Source organism: Talpa occidentalis, unplaced genomic scaffold (genome assembly GCF_014898055.3).
Source record: "Talpa occidentalis isolate TD23 unplaced genomic scaffold, MPIMG_talOcc4v2.1 talOcc4.3, whole genome shotgun sequence".
NCBI lineage: Eukaryota > Metazoa > Chordata > Mammalia > Eulipotyphla > Talpidae > Talpa > Talpa occidentalis.
Genome location: NW_023603184.1, coordinates 120,314,917 through 120,331,831, shown reverse-complemented (window position 1 = coordinate 120,331,831; position 16,915 = coordinate 120,314,917). Strand labels below are relative to the sequence as shown.

At 36.3% G+C, this 16,915-nt stretch overlaps 1 protein-coding gene across 2 annotated transcripts in view; it reads left to right on the top strand.

The window, feature by feature from the left end:
• The window catches only part of GTF3C3 (general transcription factor IIIC subunit 3), a 36,472-nt gene that overhangs the window by 5,978 nt on the left and 13,579 nt on the right, over window positions 1-16,915 (top strand). For both annotated transcript variants that reach the window (XM_037523751.2, XM_037523750.2), the window contains 6 exons: window positions 335-526; window positions 1,337-1,499; window positions 5,483-5,630; window positions 6,157-6,226; window positions 9,246-9,349; window positions 10,227-10,398. In XM_037523751.2, the coding sequence (XP_037379648.1) occupies window positions 335-526; window positions 1,337-1,499; window positions 5,483-5,630; window positions 6,157-6,226; window positions 9,246-9,349; window positions 10,227-10,398 (849 nt within the window). The remainder of the gene's footprint in view (window positions 1-334; window positions 527-1,336; window positions 1,500-5,482; window positions 5,631-6,156; window positions 6,227-9,245; window positions 9,350-10,226; window positions 10,399-16,915) is intronic.

The following is a 16,915-nucleotide window of genomic DNA, read 5'->3' as shown; positions in this document are numbered from 1 at the left end:
ACTTCAATATATCCTGGGTTTAGGTGTTGCTTAGGTGCCCTTGATCCATTCATTCTGTACTCCTGGGTGTGGAAGCCTGCTGAGTTATGAAGATTCAACCTCATGATATGACTGAAGCTCATTGAAATAAACTTTGTTTAGAGAAAAGAATGGATTAAAAATGTCAAAAAATATGTGAAACTAAAGTAAAGCAAATTTAAATTTAGTATTCTAAATAAGTTTGTATAATTCCACTAGAGTTATTTAAAGAGTTTAAGTTTGAACCATGGGATTGACATCATCAGCTCAAGCCTCTTCCCTCAGTCAATGAAATTTGTTTTTTAATTTGGTTTAGCTCCTCTGGCTAATGAGCCATTCTCTACTCTTGCTGTGATATATGAGGACCAAGGTGACATGGAGAAATCACTGCAGTTCGATTTGATTAGTGCACATTTAAATCCCAGTGATACTGATAAATGGGTCAGATTGGCAGAAACATCTCTGGAACAAGACAATATTAAGCAGGCTATTTTTTGCTACACGAAAGGTAATTAAAATATTTTTCTCATAATGTTTGATAAAATGTTACACAGTATGGATATTTGATAATTGTACTTGCTGGGAGGATGTGAATTGAAATTTATGTTTTTCCTGGGGTAAGTATTGGTCTCTCTGTTTTCATGTTTATCAGCAACTTTATTTATATCTTCAGCTTATGCAGCATAGAAGTTGGAAGAATAGCAGAAACTTTAGTTTCCTACCAAGATTAGAGTTGGTTATAAGATTTTCCTTAAAGGTTTACAATCAGATAAGAGCGACCAAGTGAAGATTAGTATGGAGATTCAGAATATATCTTGTCTTGGGTCAAACTTAGTTGAGAGTTGCTGTGAAGGTAGATTTATTTCAGAATAACCTTTTTGGTTCCACTGAAAAATTAATTTAGAATGTATATTAAATTATTTGAAAAGAGATGGGTCACACCCAGCTACCTGAGACCCTTTTTAAAAAAAAAAAAAGATTTATTTTTATTTATGCATGCAAGAGCTGGGGCACAGGACAGAGGTGTGGGGGTGGTGACAGAATCCATCAGAGACAGAGTGGGGAACAGAACAGGCAGATTGACCGGAAGTACACTGCTGAGGGGAAGTACACTGCTGAGGGGAGCAGCGGGCATGTCAGGAGAGGTCTGCTGTGCCATGTGGGTTGCTCCCTGGCCAGCCAGGGATTGAACTCGTGCTGCAGAGGCTGCGAATTGCTTCATAGTGCGTTGCTTAACCCCTTGCTCCACCAAGGAGGCCCTACCTGAGACCCTTATTGTGATAAAATCTTTGTTTTATGTTCCTTTTTTTCTCTTTAGCTCTTAAATATGAACCCACTAATGTCCGCTATTTGTGGGTGCGATCAAGCCTTTATGAACAGATGGGAGATCATAAAATGGCAATGGATGGTTATAGGCGTATTTTGAACCTTTTGTCTCCATCTGATGAACGTTTTATGCAGTTGGCCAGAGATATGGCAAAGTAAGTTTGATGTAAAGTATGTATAGATGCTCTTATTACTTATTTTAGAAATCGAAGCTTATGTATTTGAAGTCAAATATACTTTTTTTTTTTTTTTTAAAGGATTTATTTATTTATTTATTTATTTATTTATTTATGCAAGCACTGGGTACAGTCAGAAGCGCGGGAGGGTGAGAGAATTCACCAGAGCCAGAGCGGGGAGCAGAGCAGGCAGAAGGATGGAAGGCACTGCTGAGGGGAGCAGCGGGCGGCAGGAGAGGTCTGCGCGCCATGTGGGACCCTCCTCCGGAGGCCGGGGAGCAGCCGGGGATCAAACCAGCGCTGCAGAGGCTGCGGGCAGCTTCACAACCCAGTGCTCAACCGCTGCACCACCGGGGAGGCCCTGAAGTCAAATATACTTTTAACTGAGGTTCAAGGATTTTTTTTTTCCCTGTGTTTCTATATTATGTTTAAAAATAAATTTTAAAAAATATAGTTTTTTTTTCTGTTGACTTTTCGTTTACAACTCAACTGTGTGATTGCTTAGAAAAATTTATATATATGATTACATTTCAAGTGCTCAGAAGGTTAAAAATGGGGCATGTACTGAAAGGATGATTTAATTCCCAGATTCCCATAATTTACTTGAAGTTATGTACATTTGCAGTAATAGTATTTTAATTTTATCTATTGCATATGTGCTAATGAAATTTTTATGATCTGGGATCTGCTATAATCATTTTTTTCTTGAGCCAGTACAGAATCATATTTTAAGACAAAAATTCCTAATAGCTGCCACATGCTAAATCATGCCCTAATGCAATTTCTTCTCTGATATACTTATATACAGCAAAACAAAACAGGAAAGATTTTAGCTAAATAATCTCTTGATGTGTTTTTTATCCTAGGGTTATCTACTATATAGTTTTCAGCCTAAGAATAACATTTTTTTTTAAAGATTTTATTTATTTTTTATTGCATAGAAGAATTGGGATGTAGGCCAGAGATGCGGGGATGGGGGGTGAGAGAATTCACCAGATACAGAGTGGGAAGCAAAGCAGGTGGATTTACTGAAATACATGGCTAAGGAGAGCAGCAGGTGAGACAGGAGAAGTCTGCTGCGCCATGTGTGGGATAGCTCCCTGGCTGGAGATTGAACTCAGGTCATTGAGGTGGGCTGTCATGGTAATAGCACTGAGACTTAATCTCTCGGGCACCAAGGAGGCCCAGTATAACATTCTTGGTCTAGGTGTCTTAGGGTTAACCTTATTAATTCCATGGTCATTGTCATGAAGATGCTTGTGAAATCACCCTCTGCCCTCCTAAGAATGGATTTTATAGGAATATAGAGGATTTTTAGCAAATTTGTTGATGCATGGAAACCCTAAGTTGATACCTGATATAAGTGATGAATATTGAGGATCTTCCCAAGTTATCTTCTGTTAGGTCTCTGTCATAGTGATTCTACTTTGCACACTATTAGATGGTCTCTGAGAGTAAATTTGCTTTCTAAATGTATTAATGGTAGTATTTTCTGTTACTGTAACTTTGATTAGGCTTTCTCCCAGTCCCTTATTTCCCTCCAAAAATATTTACTGAATATATATTATGTACTAAGCATCGTTAAAAGGTGCCGGGATGTCCAGTATTGAGTGAGTTTAAAATTTGCTGCCCTTGTGGATCTTTACATTCTACTTGGAGAGAAATAACAACTAAATAAATAAACAACTAAATACATAGTACATCAGATGTTGATAAGGGATATGAAATCCAATGAAGCAGGGAAGGGGAGATAGAAAATTGAGGTTTAGGAATATATTATTCAAAATAGGGTGATTGGAAAAAGAGTTAATTCTCTGTTATGTTCACATTGACCAGAAAGTGAACTGAAGGGCGTGTGGGAGCAAGAATTAGGGAAGAGTTATGACAGGCAAAGGAAATGGCGAGTGCAAAGGTTTGCCTAGGGAACTGCATGGCAGGTGAGGGTTTAATGAATGCATCCCACGGGTCAGAGGACATAAAGTCAGAGATATCAGGGAAAGTTTACATAGCCCTATGGATCATTGTAAGAGCTTTGACTTTTACTCTAAATGAGTTTGAAAGTCACTGGAGCATAGTGAGTAGAGGTAGAGAGTGGCATGATCTAGCTTAAATTGTAAATGCCTCGGTTCTGGCTGCTTTTTTGAGAACATATTGATGAGTGGTGAGGGCAGACAGGAAAATCATTTAGGAAATTACTGCAATAATCCATGAAAGGGATAATGATAACTCAGCAGGGTAAAAGCGGCAGGAGGTGGTGAGAAGTAATTAGATTCTGGCTATATTTTTAAAAGGCCAAGTTCACAGGATTTCTGATATTTTGACTATTAGGTAGGGTGTGTGTGAGAGAGAGAGAGGAAGAGGAGAGAAGAGGCGAATTCTTAGGACTAAATGGTGAGGTGCTCTAGAAGTCAGGAAGATGAGCAGGAAATGTGAGAAAATGAAAGGAAATGAAAATGGACAGCCTGATTTAAGAAGATGCAAATTTTATTGGAGAGAGCACTTCAAGAAGGGATGATCATCTATGTGAAATACTGCAGATAGGTCATGTAAAATAAGGACTGAATTTTGACATTGGATATGGGATGAGAGGGTCTTGGGGTATAGGTAACTCTGGAGAAAGTTATAAGGGGATCAAAGAAAAGGGGAGGTAATTGGAATGGGTGTAGAGGTAAAAATGTATTTCAAATGGGAATTATGCACAACTGAGGGACATCGAACATTCATGAAAGAAGGCACAATTACTTGATAGATACCTTTTTTTTTATTTTAAAGATTTATTTATTTATGCATACAAGAGCTGGGGCACTGGCCAGAGGTGTGGGGGTGAGAGGATTCACCAGAGACAGAGTGGGGAGCAGAACAGGCAGAATGACTGAAATACACTGCTGAGGGGAGCAGCGGGTGAGTCACGAGAGGTCTGCTATGCCATGTGGGTAGCTCCCTGGCCAGGGACTGAACTTGTGCTGCAGTGGCTGTGGACAACCTCATAGGTTGCGTCTTAACTTGCGCCACCAGGGAGGCCCAAGAGATATCCTTGAGTAGATTGGAGGGAATGGGATCTAGTTGGGGATTAAGTTTACTATAAAAGGATAGGGCAGAAGACATAGTCTTGGATATAGATACTAGGTCATGTATTGGGTTTATATGGGATATTTGTTTTGATTCTCTTTGTAAAACAAGAAGTGGGGTCATCAGTTGAGAATGAGGTTAGAGAGTGTTGGAGGTTTGACAAACAGCTAAGAAGATGTGAAATGGTTGTCTAGGTCCTTAGGAACTTGCTGTCGCACAGACCAGCAGCGTTGCATCACCTGGGAGCCTGTCAGAAATATAAACTCTCAGCCCTACCCCAACTCTACTCAATGAGAATATACTTTTTTGCAAGATCCCCGGTTAATTTGTATATACATTCCACTTTGAAAAGTACTGGGCAGTACCGGGCAGTGTAACTGATCAGCACCATGGTCTAGTTGAGGCTTGTGGTCATTAATTTAGTTTGAGTCTGGACAATATAGTCAGCTGGGAAGGTGGTGAGGAATAGTAGGCATATGACTTATCCAGGGTTGGGGTTTTGTCAGATGATTTTGATAAAGGGTGATAAGGGTAGGAGAATTAGGAAATGTACAAGGGAGTGATTATACTCTTAAACCATGGGAGGAGGAGTGTATGGACAGGAATGGTACAGAAAACAGCTTTATAGAGGTAGAAGCTGTTGTATTGGGTTACAGAGAGAATGAACTGGAATGATGGGAGGCAGCTTGTGGAGAGTAAAGTGCTTGATATCATGATATTGTTATGCTGACATTTATATTCTCTGGATCAGCTGTGATTATGATTTTAAGGACGTTTTTTCTCCACAATTTTAAGAAAATGAAAATTATAGTTAATAGAGAGCTTAAGCAAAGAAATGGGTTTTATAATTGGTTAAGTAAATGCTTATTTAATTTTGCCGTTTATTTTTTTAGGAGTTACTATGAAGCCAATGATGTTACTTCAGCTATTAACATTATTGAAGAAGCTTTCTCAAAACACCAGGGTTTAGTCTCCATGGAAGATGTTAATATAGCAGCTGAACTATACATTTCTAACAAACAATATGACAAAGCTTTGGAGGTAGGAACTCTGTTAGATTTTGAACGCATTTCTGTGTTCTAGAAGTTTTTATAAACTGAGTTTTCATTTAGCTATTTACATATTAAAATACATACTAAATTTCATATTTAAAGTGTGTATGGAAACTATTTCTAGATTCCAAAGTAATTCCACATGAAATATGAAATGTAAATATCATGATAAAAGCTGTAGCTATTATCACAGGTGTCAGATATGTCTGTACTTCAAGGTAGTAGAAGTCAGCAGGCAGTCTGTGATTCGGTTGCTCTGATTCAGTTCTTAAGCTTTTGGGAAAAGTAGATAGTTTGATACAGAGGAATTATAAGCATTAACCTTTAGTAAGCATTAATGTGATGTGAAAGTTAATATATCACAATGTTATTTCAAAGAAACTTATTCTTTGTTTTTTTATAGCTGATTTATGTGTTGTAAGGATTATTTAAATTAACTCTGCAACTCTTTGCAGTGTGGAAATGTTATCCATGCATACTTTTGTCTTATTTTCTTTATTTCCTCATTCTTTTAGGTAATTACAGATTTTTCTGGAATTGTGCTGGAAAAAGATACAGAAGAAAGCACTTTGGAAGAGCACAAAGGTTGTAGTTTCCTTGCATGGGGAAGCATATATAATCCTTCCTTGTTCATAATGTGTCAATTTGAAATTGATAGTTAATGTTCTCTTTAGAAGTTTTCCCCAGAAACATTCTTTCTGCTGAGAGATTTCATTGTTTTCTTGTATTCACTCACAAGTAATCTTGACAACATTGTTTTTGGACCTTTCATATCTCAATATATGTCCATTTGAACACTGCATTTTTATTTAGTCATGGTGTTTTTAGGTTATGGAAAAAAAAAGAATGAATTGCTAAATGAACAGCTTATCAGAAACCTGTAGCTCTAAAGTAATTTACTTTTCAAAAAGGACATCAGATGCTCTCCTTGAAGAAAATTCTGCTTCAAACTTAAGCATTCACATAAAGAATAAATACTAATGTAACCACCTTATATTGTTTGAAAACTTAACATATATAATTAGGAATCTGGTTAGAAAGTTGTCGCTATAGTATGATTTGCTCTGTCCCTAATCCTAGTTTTCTTTGTACCACATCCATTAACTTGTTCTCTGAAAATACTCAGTGATCTTCTTTGGAGCAGAGTGGATATCCCTGTTCTTACAAAAAATTCTTGCATACCTTCTACCCCTATCCCATGCAGCTTTTATTGGTGATGGGGGAGCAAGGAACGCACTTGGTAACAAGTGCTGTCTGCTTCAAAATAGATCCCTCTCTAACTTCTCATGATGGCAAAAAATTCCATCATTATGTAATCCCTTGAGTTAAGACATAATTACTCAAAACCAAAAACCTTTTTATTTAAAGATCCTTCTTAAAAGAGAGCAGTAATTAATTTATACTACTCATTTTGTGCTAATTCATATACATCAAGGCCCAAGATGGGATATGATGCATGTTGACATGGAAAGTTATCAGGAAATGAAAAGCTCAGTTCAATAAGTTTCTTATCAGGCTCTATACTAAGTGTGTGGGGAATACTTAGCTAAGTATAAAATTGTCTGCTCTCAAGGAAGTGCGGAGGAGTTCAAGTGAAGTGTATACAATTTAATTATAAGAGGAGCTGTGTAATAATTTCTGTGGTAAAATTGGCTTTATGAGAAAATAGAGGAGGGCAGTATACCAAGGTCAGAGGAGGTATCTAGAGGTAAGGTTTCAGCAGACATCTATGGGTAAATATATCAGGCTGAGGTCCCAGGGTGTGGGAGAATTGCTTGGTATGGACAGGATCAGATAGGAAGCTTTGGTGGGTGATCTTAAATGATTAGAGTGGGGTGAGTGAGTAAAGTTAAGGAATGAGAATTGTAATTCTATGAAAACATTTACTAGGCCATCCGAAGGACTGCCAGTTTTGATACTTTTCTTTCTTTTCTTTTTTTTTTTTTTTAAAGATTTATTTATTTTTATACAAGAGCTGGGGTATAGGCCAGAGATGCCGGTGGGGGGGTGGGGGGGTAGAGGATTCACCAGAGACAGAGCAGGGAGCAGAACAGGCTGAAGGACTGAAATACACTGCTGAGGGGATCAGTGGGGCGACAGGAGAGGTTTGCCACGCCATGTGGGAATCTCCCTGGCCGGCTGGGAATCGAACCTGCGCTGCAGAGTCTGCAGACAGTTTCACAGTGCTGCATTCGCCACCAGGGAGGCCTTGATACTTTTCTTGCACCTGATTTAGGTTAGAGCTGAATCTCAATTTGTTATCTTGTAGCTATTATTTCTGTTTAAGATTTGTCTTTAAAAAAATATATTCGGTTTGGAAATTATTGCTATCCTTTGTCCTGGTAAATATTAAAGAAATGCAGAATTCAAGGTTTAGTTGTAGGTTTAGTCATTTTGTTAGTTAGTATATTTTACTGTGTTCCATTGACCCTTCTTCCTTCCCTTCCTTCTAGTCCTCCCTGCTTCCTGTCCACTTCCTGTCCACTTCAGTTTCATAATGATTTAGCATATCCGAAGTCACGGAACGTCTTAACATAAGTCAATGACTTGTTAGTTTTAAGTTGTGTTTTTCTTTCTTAGTATATAAAATAGTGGTATATCTGAACTCTGTGACATCTTAAAATTGATGAAAAAACTTTAAAGAAAAAGATATGTCCAGAAGACTATGAGATTTAAATGTTTCCAGAGTAAGCAAAGATAGTGTTTCTTACATACATTTTGGAAAACAAGAACATTTGTTAGTGTGTTAAGTATTGCTCTTGAAATTCATATTTTATCAATTCTTGTAAAAGACCTAAAAGTTCAGGAGAATAAATTGTTAGTGGCTAAAAATCAAGCTCTTTAAAAGATTCTGTTAAGGGTCTTATTTATGTTGTAGAAGCAATAAATAATAAATTACTTTCTTGAGCATTGTCTGGTTGCCATTCAAGCATCTGAATACTTACTCTTTTAAATACAGTTTCTGTACTTACCTGATTAAATTGGAAATTGCCATAGTTTTCAATTTACTCTTTGAGTAATACTTCCCTGTAGCATCATAAAGTACACTTCTTGCCTTTTTAAATATGATTGACCTGATTTCTCCCGTTTGATAGTGAGATTATAACCACTACTTGGAATTTACTAGACTTTACAAAATATAAAATACTTTAAGTGAATAAAACTTCCTTTAATTTTCCAGGACTTTAAAATTCCTGTTGCTGTTTTAGAAAATAACATACTATTATTTTATCCTTTTCTCAGCCTCTTTGTACTGAAGACTTGAAAAAGGGCTTTTGTATCCAAGAAGAAAAAAGAAATTCATATACCCTTGATTATCATCTGTATTTTTATAGTTCTCTATAGCTTTGATAGATGGTGTAGGAGTTTATGTAGATTTTAGATAAGTGTGTAAAGTATTAAGAAAAGAATAGAAAGGGTAATTGCTACTGAAAGACAGACTGAAGGAGGTATGAGAACCTAGTAATAGATTTGGCTAAATTTAGAATTGAATATGGAATTACTTACTTTGAAGTACATGATCTCTTACATGGAAGATATCATTTGCTTTATTTGCCTCACATTCTAAACTTGATGTAGGAACTACTTTTTGTCTGTTCCATAGATGGTGAAAATGTTACCTGCTCTATACCTGATAGCGTGCCAATAGATATCACGGTGAAGTTGATGGTCTGCCTTGTACATCTTAACATCCTGGAGCCACTTAATGTAAGAAATGTTAAGATCTGTACTTGAGATACTTCAGATTCTATATGTAATGTTTTCTTTAAATGGGAAAAAATTTAAGTTGATCCTAGATTTCACATTTCTTAATAACCAGAAAGTTATGGTCAGCATCAAATTATCTTTATGTGAGTGTCTTAAAGTGTTTTGAAACTAGATTTGTGATAATGTGTCTCTTTTGAAATGAGAACAATCTAAGATCAGAATTTGAGATTGAATCTTTTAGATAATTGTGATGATGCTGATATCTATTCTTTTTTTGTCGACTTTGGATCAAGTATTTCATTGAATAAATTGGGTTATCTTCTTTGCTGACCTTAGTATAAAGTATTAAATAAAGTGTGCATATCTCTACCTTCAAGTATCTCTTCTTCTAATGGGATTAGATAGATAATAAATAAATAAATATGGAAAATAAAATACAATGTTAGGTGGTGGTAAGAAACTTGGGAGAAAAATCAAGTGGAAAATAGAGAATATTGGGATGGAGGAGATGCACTTTTAATTCAGGTGGGCATGAAAGGCCTCACTGAAAAGGTGACTTGTGAATAATGACCCAGAGGAAGGGGGAGGTAAGCTTCGTCCACATTTGCGAGAAGAGCAGTTCAGTGTTATGTCCGCTCCTACAAGGCCTGTCTTCCAGTAGGGCCTCAGAAGTGATGGGTTGAATAAAATATGAGTTCTTTTTAATAGAGATACACAAGTGAATAGAAAGACAGTTATATAGAGCTGTTGTTTTTAAGCCTTGCTCCTCCTATGGGCTTGCCTTACAAAACTGGTATATATTTTAAAAAGAGAAATGTGCATAGTTGGGCATATTTATAATGAATGTTTGACCTCAGGCTTTTATTTTGGGGTCTAGCCTCTGCTGACAACACTAGTGGAACAGAATCCTGAAGATATGGGAGACCTCTATCTAGATGTTGCTGAAGCTTTTCTGGATGTTGGTGAATATAATTCTGCACTCCCCCTCCTCAGCGCATTAGTCTGCTCTGAAAGATACAACCTTGCAGTAGTTTGGCTTCGGCATGCAGGTAATACTTCTTTTGTGGTAATACTTCTTTAGTGTCCTAGTGACAGTGTTTCCCATGTTGTAGGGCAGTACTTTAAATCAGTCTTAAAATGTCAGTATTTTAAATCATCTTGGTGTACCCCATTAGGTAATTTTCATCACTAATGCTCTGAAGCTATGATTCATTTAATAGTAATCAGAGTAATGTAGAAGGACTAACTAGTCCCTGTTAAAAATATTTTAAATGCCTGTCTTTTACCTTTCTAAACCATAGGCTTTGGTTATTAGTAATAGATTGTCAGACTTGTGAAATCTAATTTTTGAAGAGTTTTTATGGATTTATATTTCATGATATTTTGAGAAAAAGTTAATATATTTTCAGTGTTCTTTGAGCTGTAAATATGCTCAAGATTGGGCTTTATCATTTTTGTTTCATTGTCTCTAAGTCCACAATAGTCTGAAATAAATCACTAGAGTAAGAAAAAAATAACAAGAAAAATCTCTTAAAGAAATATATAAGGGCCTCCCCGGTGGCGCAGCGAAGCGCTGGGTTGCGAAGCTGCCGGCAGCCTCTGCAGTGCCGGTTCGATCCCCGGCTGCTCCCCGGCCACCGGAGGAGGGTCCCACGTGGCGTGCAGACCTCTCCTGCCGCCCACTGCTCCCCTCAGCAGTGTACTTCAGTCTTTCTGCCTGCTCTGCTCCCCGCTCTGGCTCTGGTGAATTCTCTCACCCTCCCGCGCTTCTGACTGTACCCAGTGCTTGTATAAATAAATAAATCTTTAAAAAAAAAAAAGAAAAGAAATACATAAAACCCAGAAACATTCTAATAGGATTTCCTATTGAATTAACATTAAAGATGCATTAAAATTTGAATGTTCCTGGTTTAAAATATTGCATGATGACAGAAATTTCTAATAGTTCTTAAAATACTACATAATAGCAAAAAGTTTCTGACTAGAGAAGTATTAATTGACATTTTGGGATATGGAGACATATCACAAATATGAAATAGCAAAGAGAACACTTAATAATTAAGATAACACGTTATTGTTCGATGAGTGAACATGAAAACAAATGTAATACCATCATAAAAGACTATATTGTTTGTGATGCTAAAATTTAAAGACAAGTGCCTAGAGTTGAAGTTTGTATTGCCTTTTTAAGACTGTGATATTGAAACTGCTCTTGTTACTAATATGATACTTTATAAATCCCATCAATTTCTGCTCATAATGCTGGTAAATGCTGTTTCCTTTTTGAGCCTGTGTGGTTTGAGATAAATAGGAGATAAAACTTGTGAATCATCTTAATAAAAAAATTTGGGAATCTTTATACAAGAAAGATTGGTAAAGGAAATTAAAGCTTATAGCATAATAGCAAATAATACCTTTTGAAGTAAAAAAAAAAAGTAATGAGAAATGCCATCGTGATGATCCTTCCATATTTAGAAATCTTTCTTTACTATCAAAGATTAACCTAAAGATATAATCATTTGGAAAGATGTGAGAAATTTGAGATTTGAGAAAACAATTGGAGGCAAAAGTACCTTCTTTGCAGATAATTGCAGTTAAAAGGGAGGTGAAGAGGGCCTCGATTAGTGTTGTGACTGTTAGGGGAGGACGAAAAATTGCTTATAAGGATTTGTCTTCAAGTTTAAATGATAGGATTTAGCAATTGATTGACACAAAATTTGGGGAATAAGGCACAATACCCTCACTTAAGAGAATTTATCCCAAGGTGATAAACTAAGCAAGGGAAGTGTGGGGAGGTAGTTGATAATTCTGAATCTCAAAACTCAAAGAACCTGTCAGGTAACAAATGTAAGTGGCAAATGGGAGGACTGGAGGCAGTGACAATGGAAGAGCCCTGTCTAAAGGTGCTGCTCTTTTTCAGCATGTGCTGTGTGGGAATGGAAGGCCCCACTGGTGTCAGCCAAATCAAGATTTTTCAAAATAACCCAGTAACCTGAATTTCAAAAAGATCCAAGTTTCTAAAAATGTAGATAATTTATTGTCTAAAACATGTGTTTTGTGTTATGTGAGTTAAATTTGTCTGTCAGTTTGTGAACTCTGAGTTATGTACATGAAGATATACATTTATTAGAATGAAAATTTGGAAATAATCTAGATGTCAAATAACGTGATTCAATAAACAATTGTGTTACTTGAGTGTTACAACCATTTAAAATACAAATGAAGAAATAGGAGAACGTTGAAAGCATAATTCTAAGTGAATAAAGCAGAACTACAGTTTATGTATAATGCTGATTCTACCCTTGCAACAGTTTGAATTTAGAGAAATTATTAGATTGATCAGTCAATACAAGATTAGAAGGTATAGCAGTGTTCTACAAATCTTCATACATTTGTTATTTTTTATTGCTATATTTCTTTTTTAATTTTTAATTTTTTTTATTTTAACATTTATCATTTTTTACATTTTTTTAGACAGTATTTGCTTCTCCCCATCCCCTCAGATTGAGTCCCCATAGAATCTCCTTCCCCACAGCACCCATGCACCATCACCACAGTCCCCTGTGCTCCTCCCTCCATCCCTCTCACCCCTCTCCCTCCTCCTCCCCTGCAGGATGTCTCTGGTTTATAATTGTCTGTTTTCGCTTTGTTGTGTTTTGTACTGTTATTATTATTTTTTTTTTTACACTGATGTCTTATGTGGTTCCCCTATATTCCTGTTGTAAGTGAAACCATCCGATATTTTTCTTTTTCCTTCTGGCTTATTTCACTGAGCATAATTCCTTCTAGCTCCATCCATATTGCTGCGAATGGCATGAGTTTATCTTTTTTGATTGCTGAATAATATTATATTGTGTATATATACACATCTTCTTGATCCAGTCATCTATTTTGGGGCATTTGGGTTATTTTCAGGTTTTACTTATTGTAAATAGTATTGCAATAAATAGGTATACAGGTGCTCTTTTGAATCACTGTTTTTGTGTCCTTTGGGTAGATCCCTAGGAGTGGAACTGCCAGATCGTATGTATGGTAGCTCCATTTTTAGTAGATGGAGGAACCTTCAGACAGCTTTCCACAGTGTTTGGACCAGTTTGCACTCCCACCAGCAATGTAGGAGAGTTCCTTTTTCACCGCATCCTCGCCAACATTTGTTGTTGCTTGTTTTATTGATATGTGTGTAAGATGGTATTTCAGTGTGGTTTTGATTTGCATTTCCCGATTATAAGGGATGTTGAACGTTTTTTCATATGCCTCTTGGCCATTTGCATTTCCTCTCTGGAGAAATGTCTTTTGAGTTCTGCCCATTTCTTGACTGGATTGTTTATTTTTTTGTTGTTGTTGAGCTGTGTGAGTTCTTTGTATATCATTGTGATCAGTACCTTATCAGTTGGATGGAGTGCAAAGATTTTTTTTGCCAATCAGTGGGGTGTCTCTCTATTTTGGTTAACGTCACTTTTGCTGTGCAGAAGCTTTTCAGTTTGATGTAATCCCAGGTGTTTATCTTTGCCTTCACTATCACTGCTTTGGGTGATGAGTCTTTAAAGATGTTTTTGAGATGTATGTCTTGTAGTGTTTTACCTATATTTTCTTCTATATATTTTATGGTTTCGGTCTTATGTCCAGTTCTTTTATCCATTTTGAGTTGATTTTTGTGCACGGTGAGAGGTAGTGGTCTAGTTTCATTTTTTTACATGTGGAGGCCAGTTTTCCCAACACCATTTATTGAACAAACTGTCCATGTTCCATTGCATATTCTTTGCTCCTTTGTCAAAGATTAGTTGTTCATATAAGTGCAGCTTTATTTCTGGGCTCTCTATTCAGTTCCATTGGTCTGTGTGTCTGTTTTTGTTCCAATACCAAACTGTTTTAATTATTATGGCTTTGTAGTATAGCTTGAAGTTTGGAAATGTGATACCTCCTTTCTCCTTTGTTTTCATCAGTAGGGCTTTGGCTATTTGTGTTTTTTTGTGGTTCCATAAGAATTTCATCAGTATTTGTTCTATTTCTTTGAAGAATGTCATTGGGATTTTTCTTGGAATAGCATTGAATCTGTATATTGCTTTTGGGAGGATGGCCATTTTAATAATGTTGATTCTTCCAATCCATGAGCAGGGGATGTCTTTCAATTTCTTTGTGTCTTCTTTAATTTCTTTTAACAGTGTTTTATAATTTTCTTTGTATAGGTCTTTCACCTCTTTTGTTAGGTTTATTCCCAAGTGTTTGATTTTTTTGGTTTCAATTATAAAATGGATGGTTTTTTTGATTTCTTCTTCTTCTGATTGACTGTTTGTGTATAGGAAGGCTACTGATTTTTGTGTGTTGATTTTGTATCCTGCTACTTTACTGAATTGGGTGATTATTTTGAGTAGTTTTTCTGTGGAGGTTTTAGGGTTCTGTATGTATATTATCATATCGTCTGCAAATAGTGACAGTTTTACTTCTTCTTTCTCTACCTGGATTCCTTTTATGTCTTTCTCTTATCTTATTGCCCTGGCTAGGACCTCCAGTATTATACTGAAGAGCAGTGGTGAGAGAGGACATCCTTGTCTTGTTCCTGTTCTTAAAGGAAAGGCCTTCAGCTTTTCACCATTGAGAATAATGTTGACAGTGGGTTTGTCGTATATGGCTTTTATCATGTTAAGGTATGTTCCTTCTATCCTGAGAATTTCAAGGGCCTTCATCATAAATGGATGTTGGACTATGTCAAATGCTTTCTCAGCATCTACTGATATGATCATATGGTTTTTATTTTTCTTTTAGTTGATGTGTTGGATTACACTTACAGATTTTCATATGTTGAACCATCCTTGTGCCATTGGGATGAATCCCACTTGATCGTGGTGTACTATCCCTTTGATGCATCGTTGGGATTCTGTGGCAAGGATTTTGTTGAGGATTTTTGTGTCAGTGTTCATTAGGGAGATTGGCCTGTAATTTTCTTTTTTTGTGCTGTCTTTGTTTAGCTTTGATATTCATGTAATGTTGGCTTCATAGAACGTATTTGGTAGTATTCCTTCTTTTTCAATTTTTTGAAAGAGTTTGTGTAGGATAGGCACTAATTCACTGCTGAACGTTTGGTAGAATTCGTTTGTGAAGCCATCTGGGCCTGAGCTTTTGTTTTTGGGGAGTGCTTTGATTACTGCCTCAATTACGCTGCTTGTAATTGGTCTGTTTAGTTGTTCTGTTTCTTCTTTGCCCAGCTTTGGATGATTATACCATTCTAGGAATTTGTCCATCTCTTCTAGGTTGTTGAATTTGTTTGCATATAAGTGTTCATGGTAATGTCTGATTATTCTTTTGATTTCTGTTGAGTCTGTTGTGATTTCTCCTCTTTCATTTATAATCCTGTTTATATGTGTTTTCTCCCGTTTTTTCTTTGTGAGCCTGGCTGGAGGTTTGTCTATTTTGTTTATTTTTTTCAAAGAACCAGCTTTTGGTTTCATTGATCTTTTGGATTGTTTTTTTAATTTCCAGTTCAATAATTTCTGCTTTGATTTTTATTATTTCCTTTCTTCTACTGGCTTTAGGGTTTTTTTTTGTTGTTCTTTTTCTAGCTCTTTGAGATGTGAGAGTAGGTTGTTTCTTTGAGTTCTTTCTTATTTTTTGATGTGAGCCTGTATTGCTATATATTTTCCTCTTATTACTGCTTTTGCTGCATCCCATACATTCTTGAAAGTAGTGTCTTCCTTGTCATTCAACTCAAAATATTTTTTAGTTTCTTCTTTGAGCCCCTCATTAGGCCAGTGGTCTTCTAGTAGTGTGGGTTTCAATCTCCATGAAGTGAGAGTGTTCCTTGTTTTCTTTTCATGATTTATTTCTAGCTTGAGGCCTTTATGATCAGAGAAGATAGTTGGAATGATTTTGATCTTCATGTATCTGTTAATGTTTGTCTTGTGGTCCAGTATGTGATCAATTCTGGAGAATGATCCATGTGCACTTGAGAAAAATGTATACTCGGATTTTTTGGGGGTGCAGTGTCCTACAGATGTATGTTAAGTCCATGAGTTCTATGTCTTTATTTAGGAGTCTAGTGTCTTTGTTTATTTTTTGTCTTGTTGATCTGTCCATTGGTGAGAGTGGGGTGTTGAAGTCTCCCACTATATATGTATTTTCTTTAATGTCTGTTTTCAGAGCTGATAATAATTGTCTAATATATTTTGGTGCCCCTTCATTTGGTGAGTATATGTTGATGAGTGTTATATCTTCCTGATATATTGTCCCCTTGATAATAATGTAGTGTCCGTTTATGTCTCTCTTTACTTTTTTTAATTTGAAGTCTATTTCATCTGATATAAGTATGGCTGTTCCTGGCCTTCTTTTTTGGTCCATTTGCTGGTAGGATTGTTTCCCAACCTTTTACTTTCAGTCTATGTTTCTCTTTTGTGGTTAAATGTATTTCCTGGAGACAGCAGAAGGTTGAATTTTGTTTTTTAATCTAGCCTATAACTCTTACATTTCCTCTCTTCATGGAGTCTGATAATTGTCAAAGAGTATTCTCATACTGCTTCATTTGCACTTCTCTCTCTCTTTCTCTTTTGGCTCTTTTTATTTCTGTATCTTCGA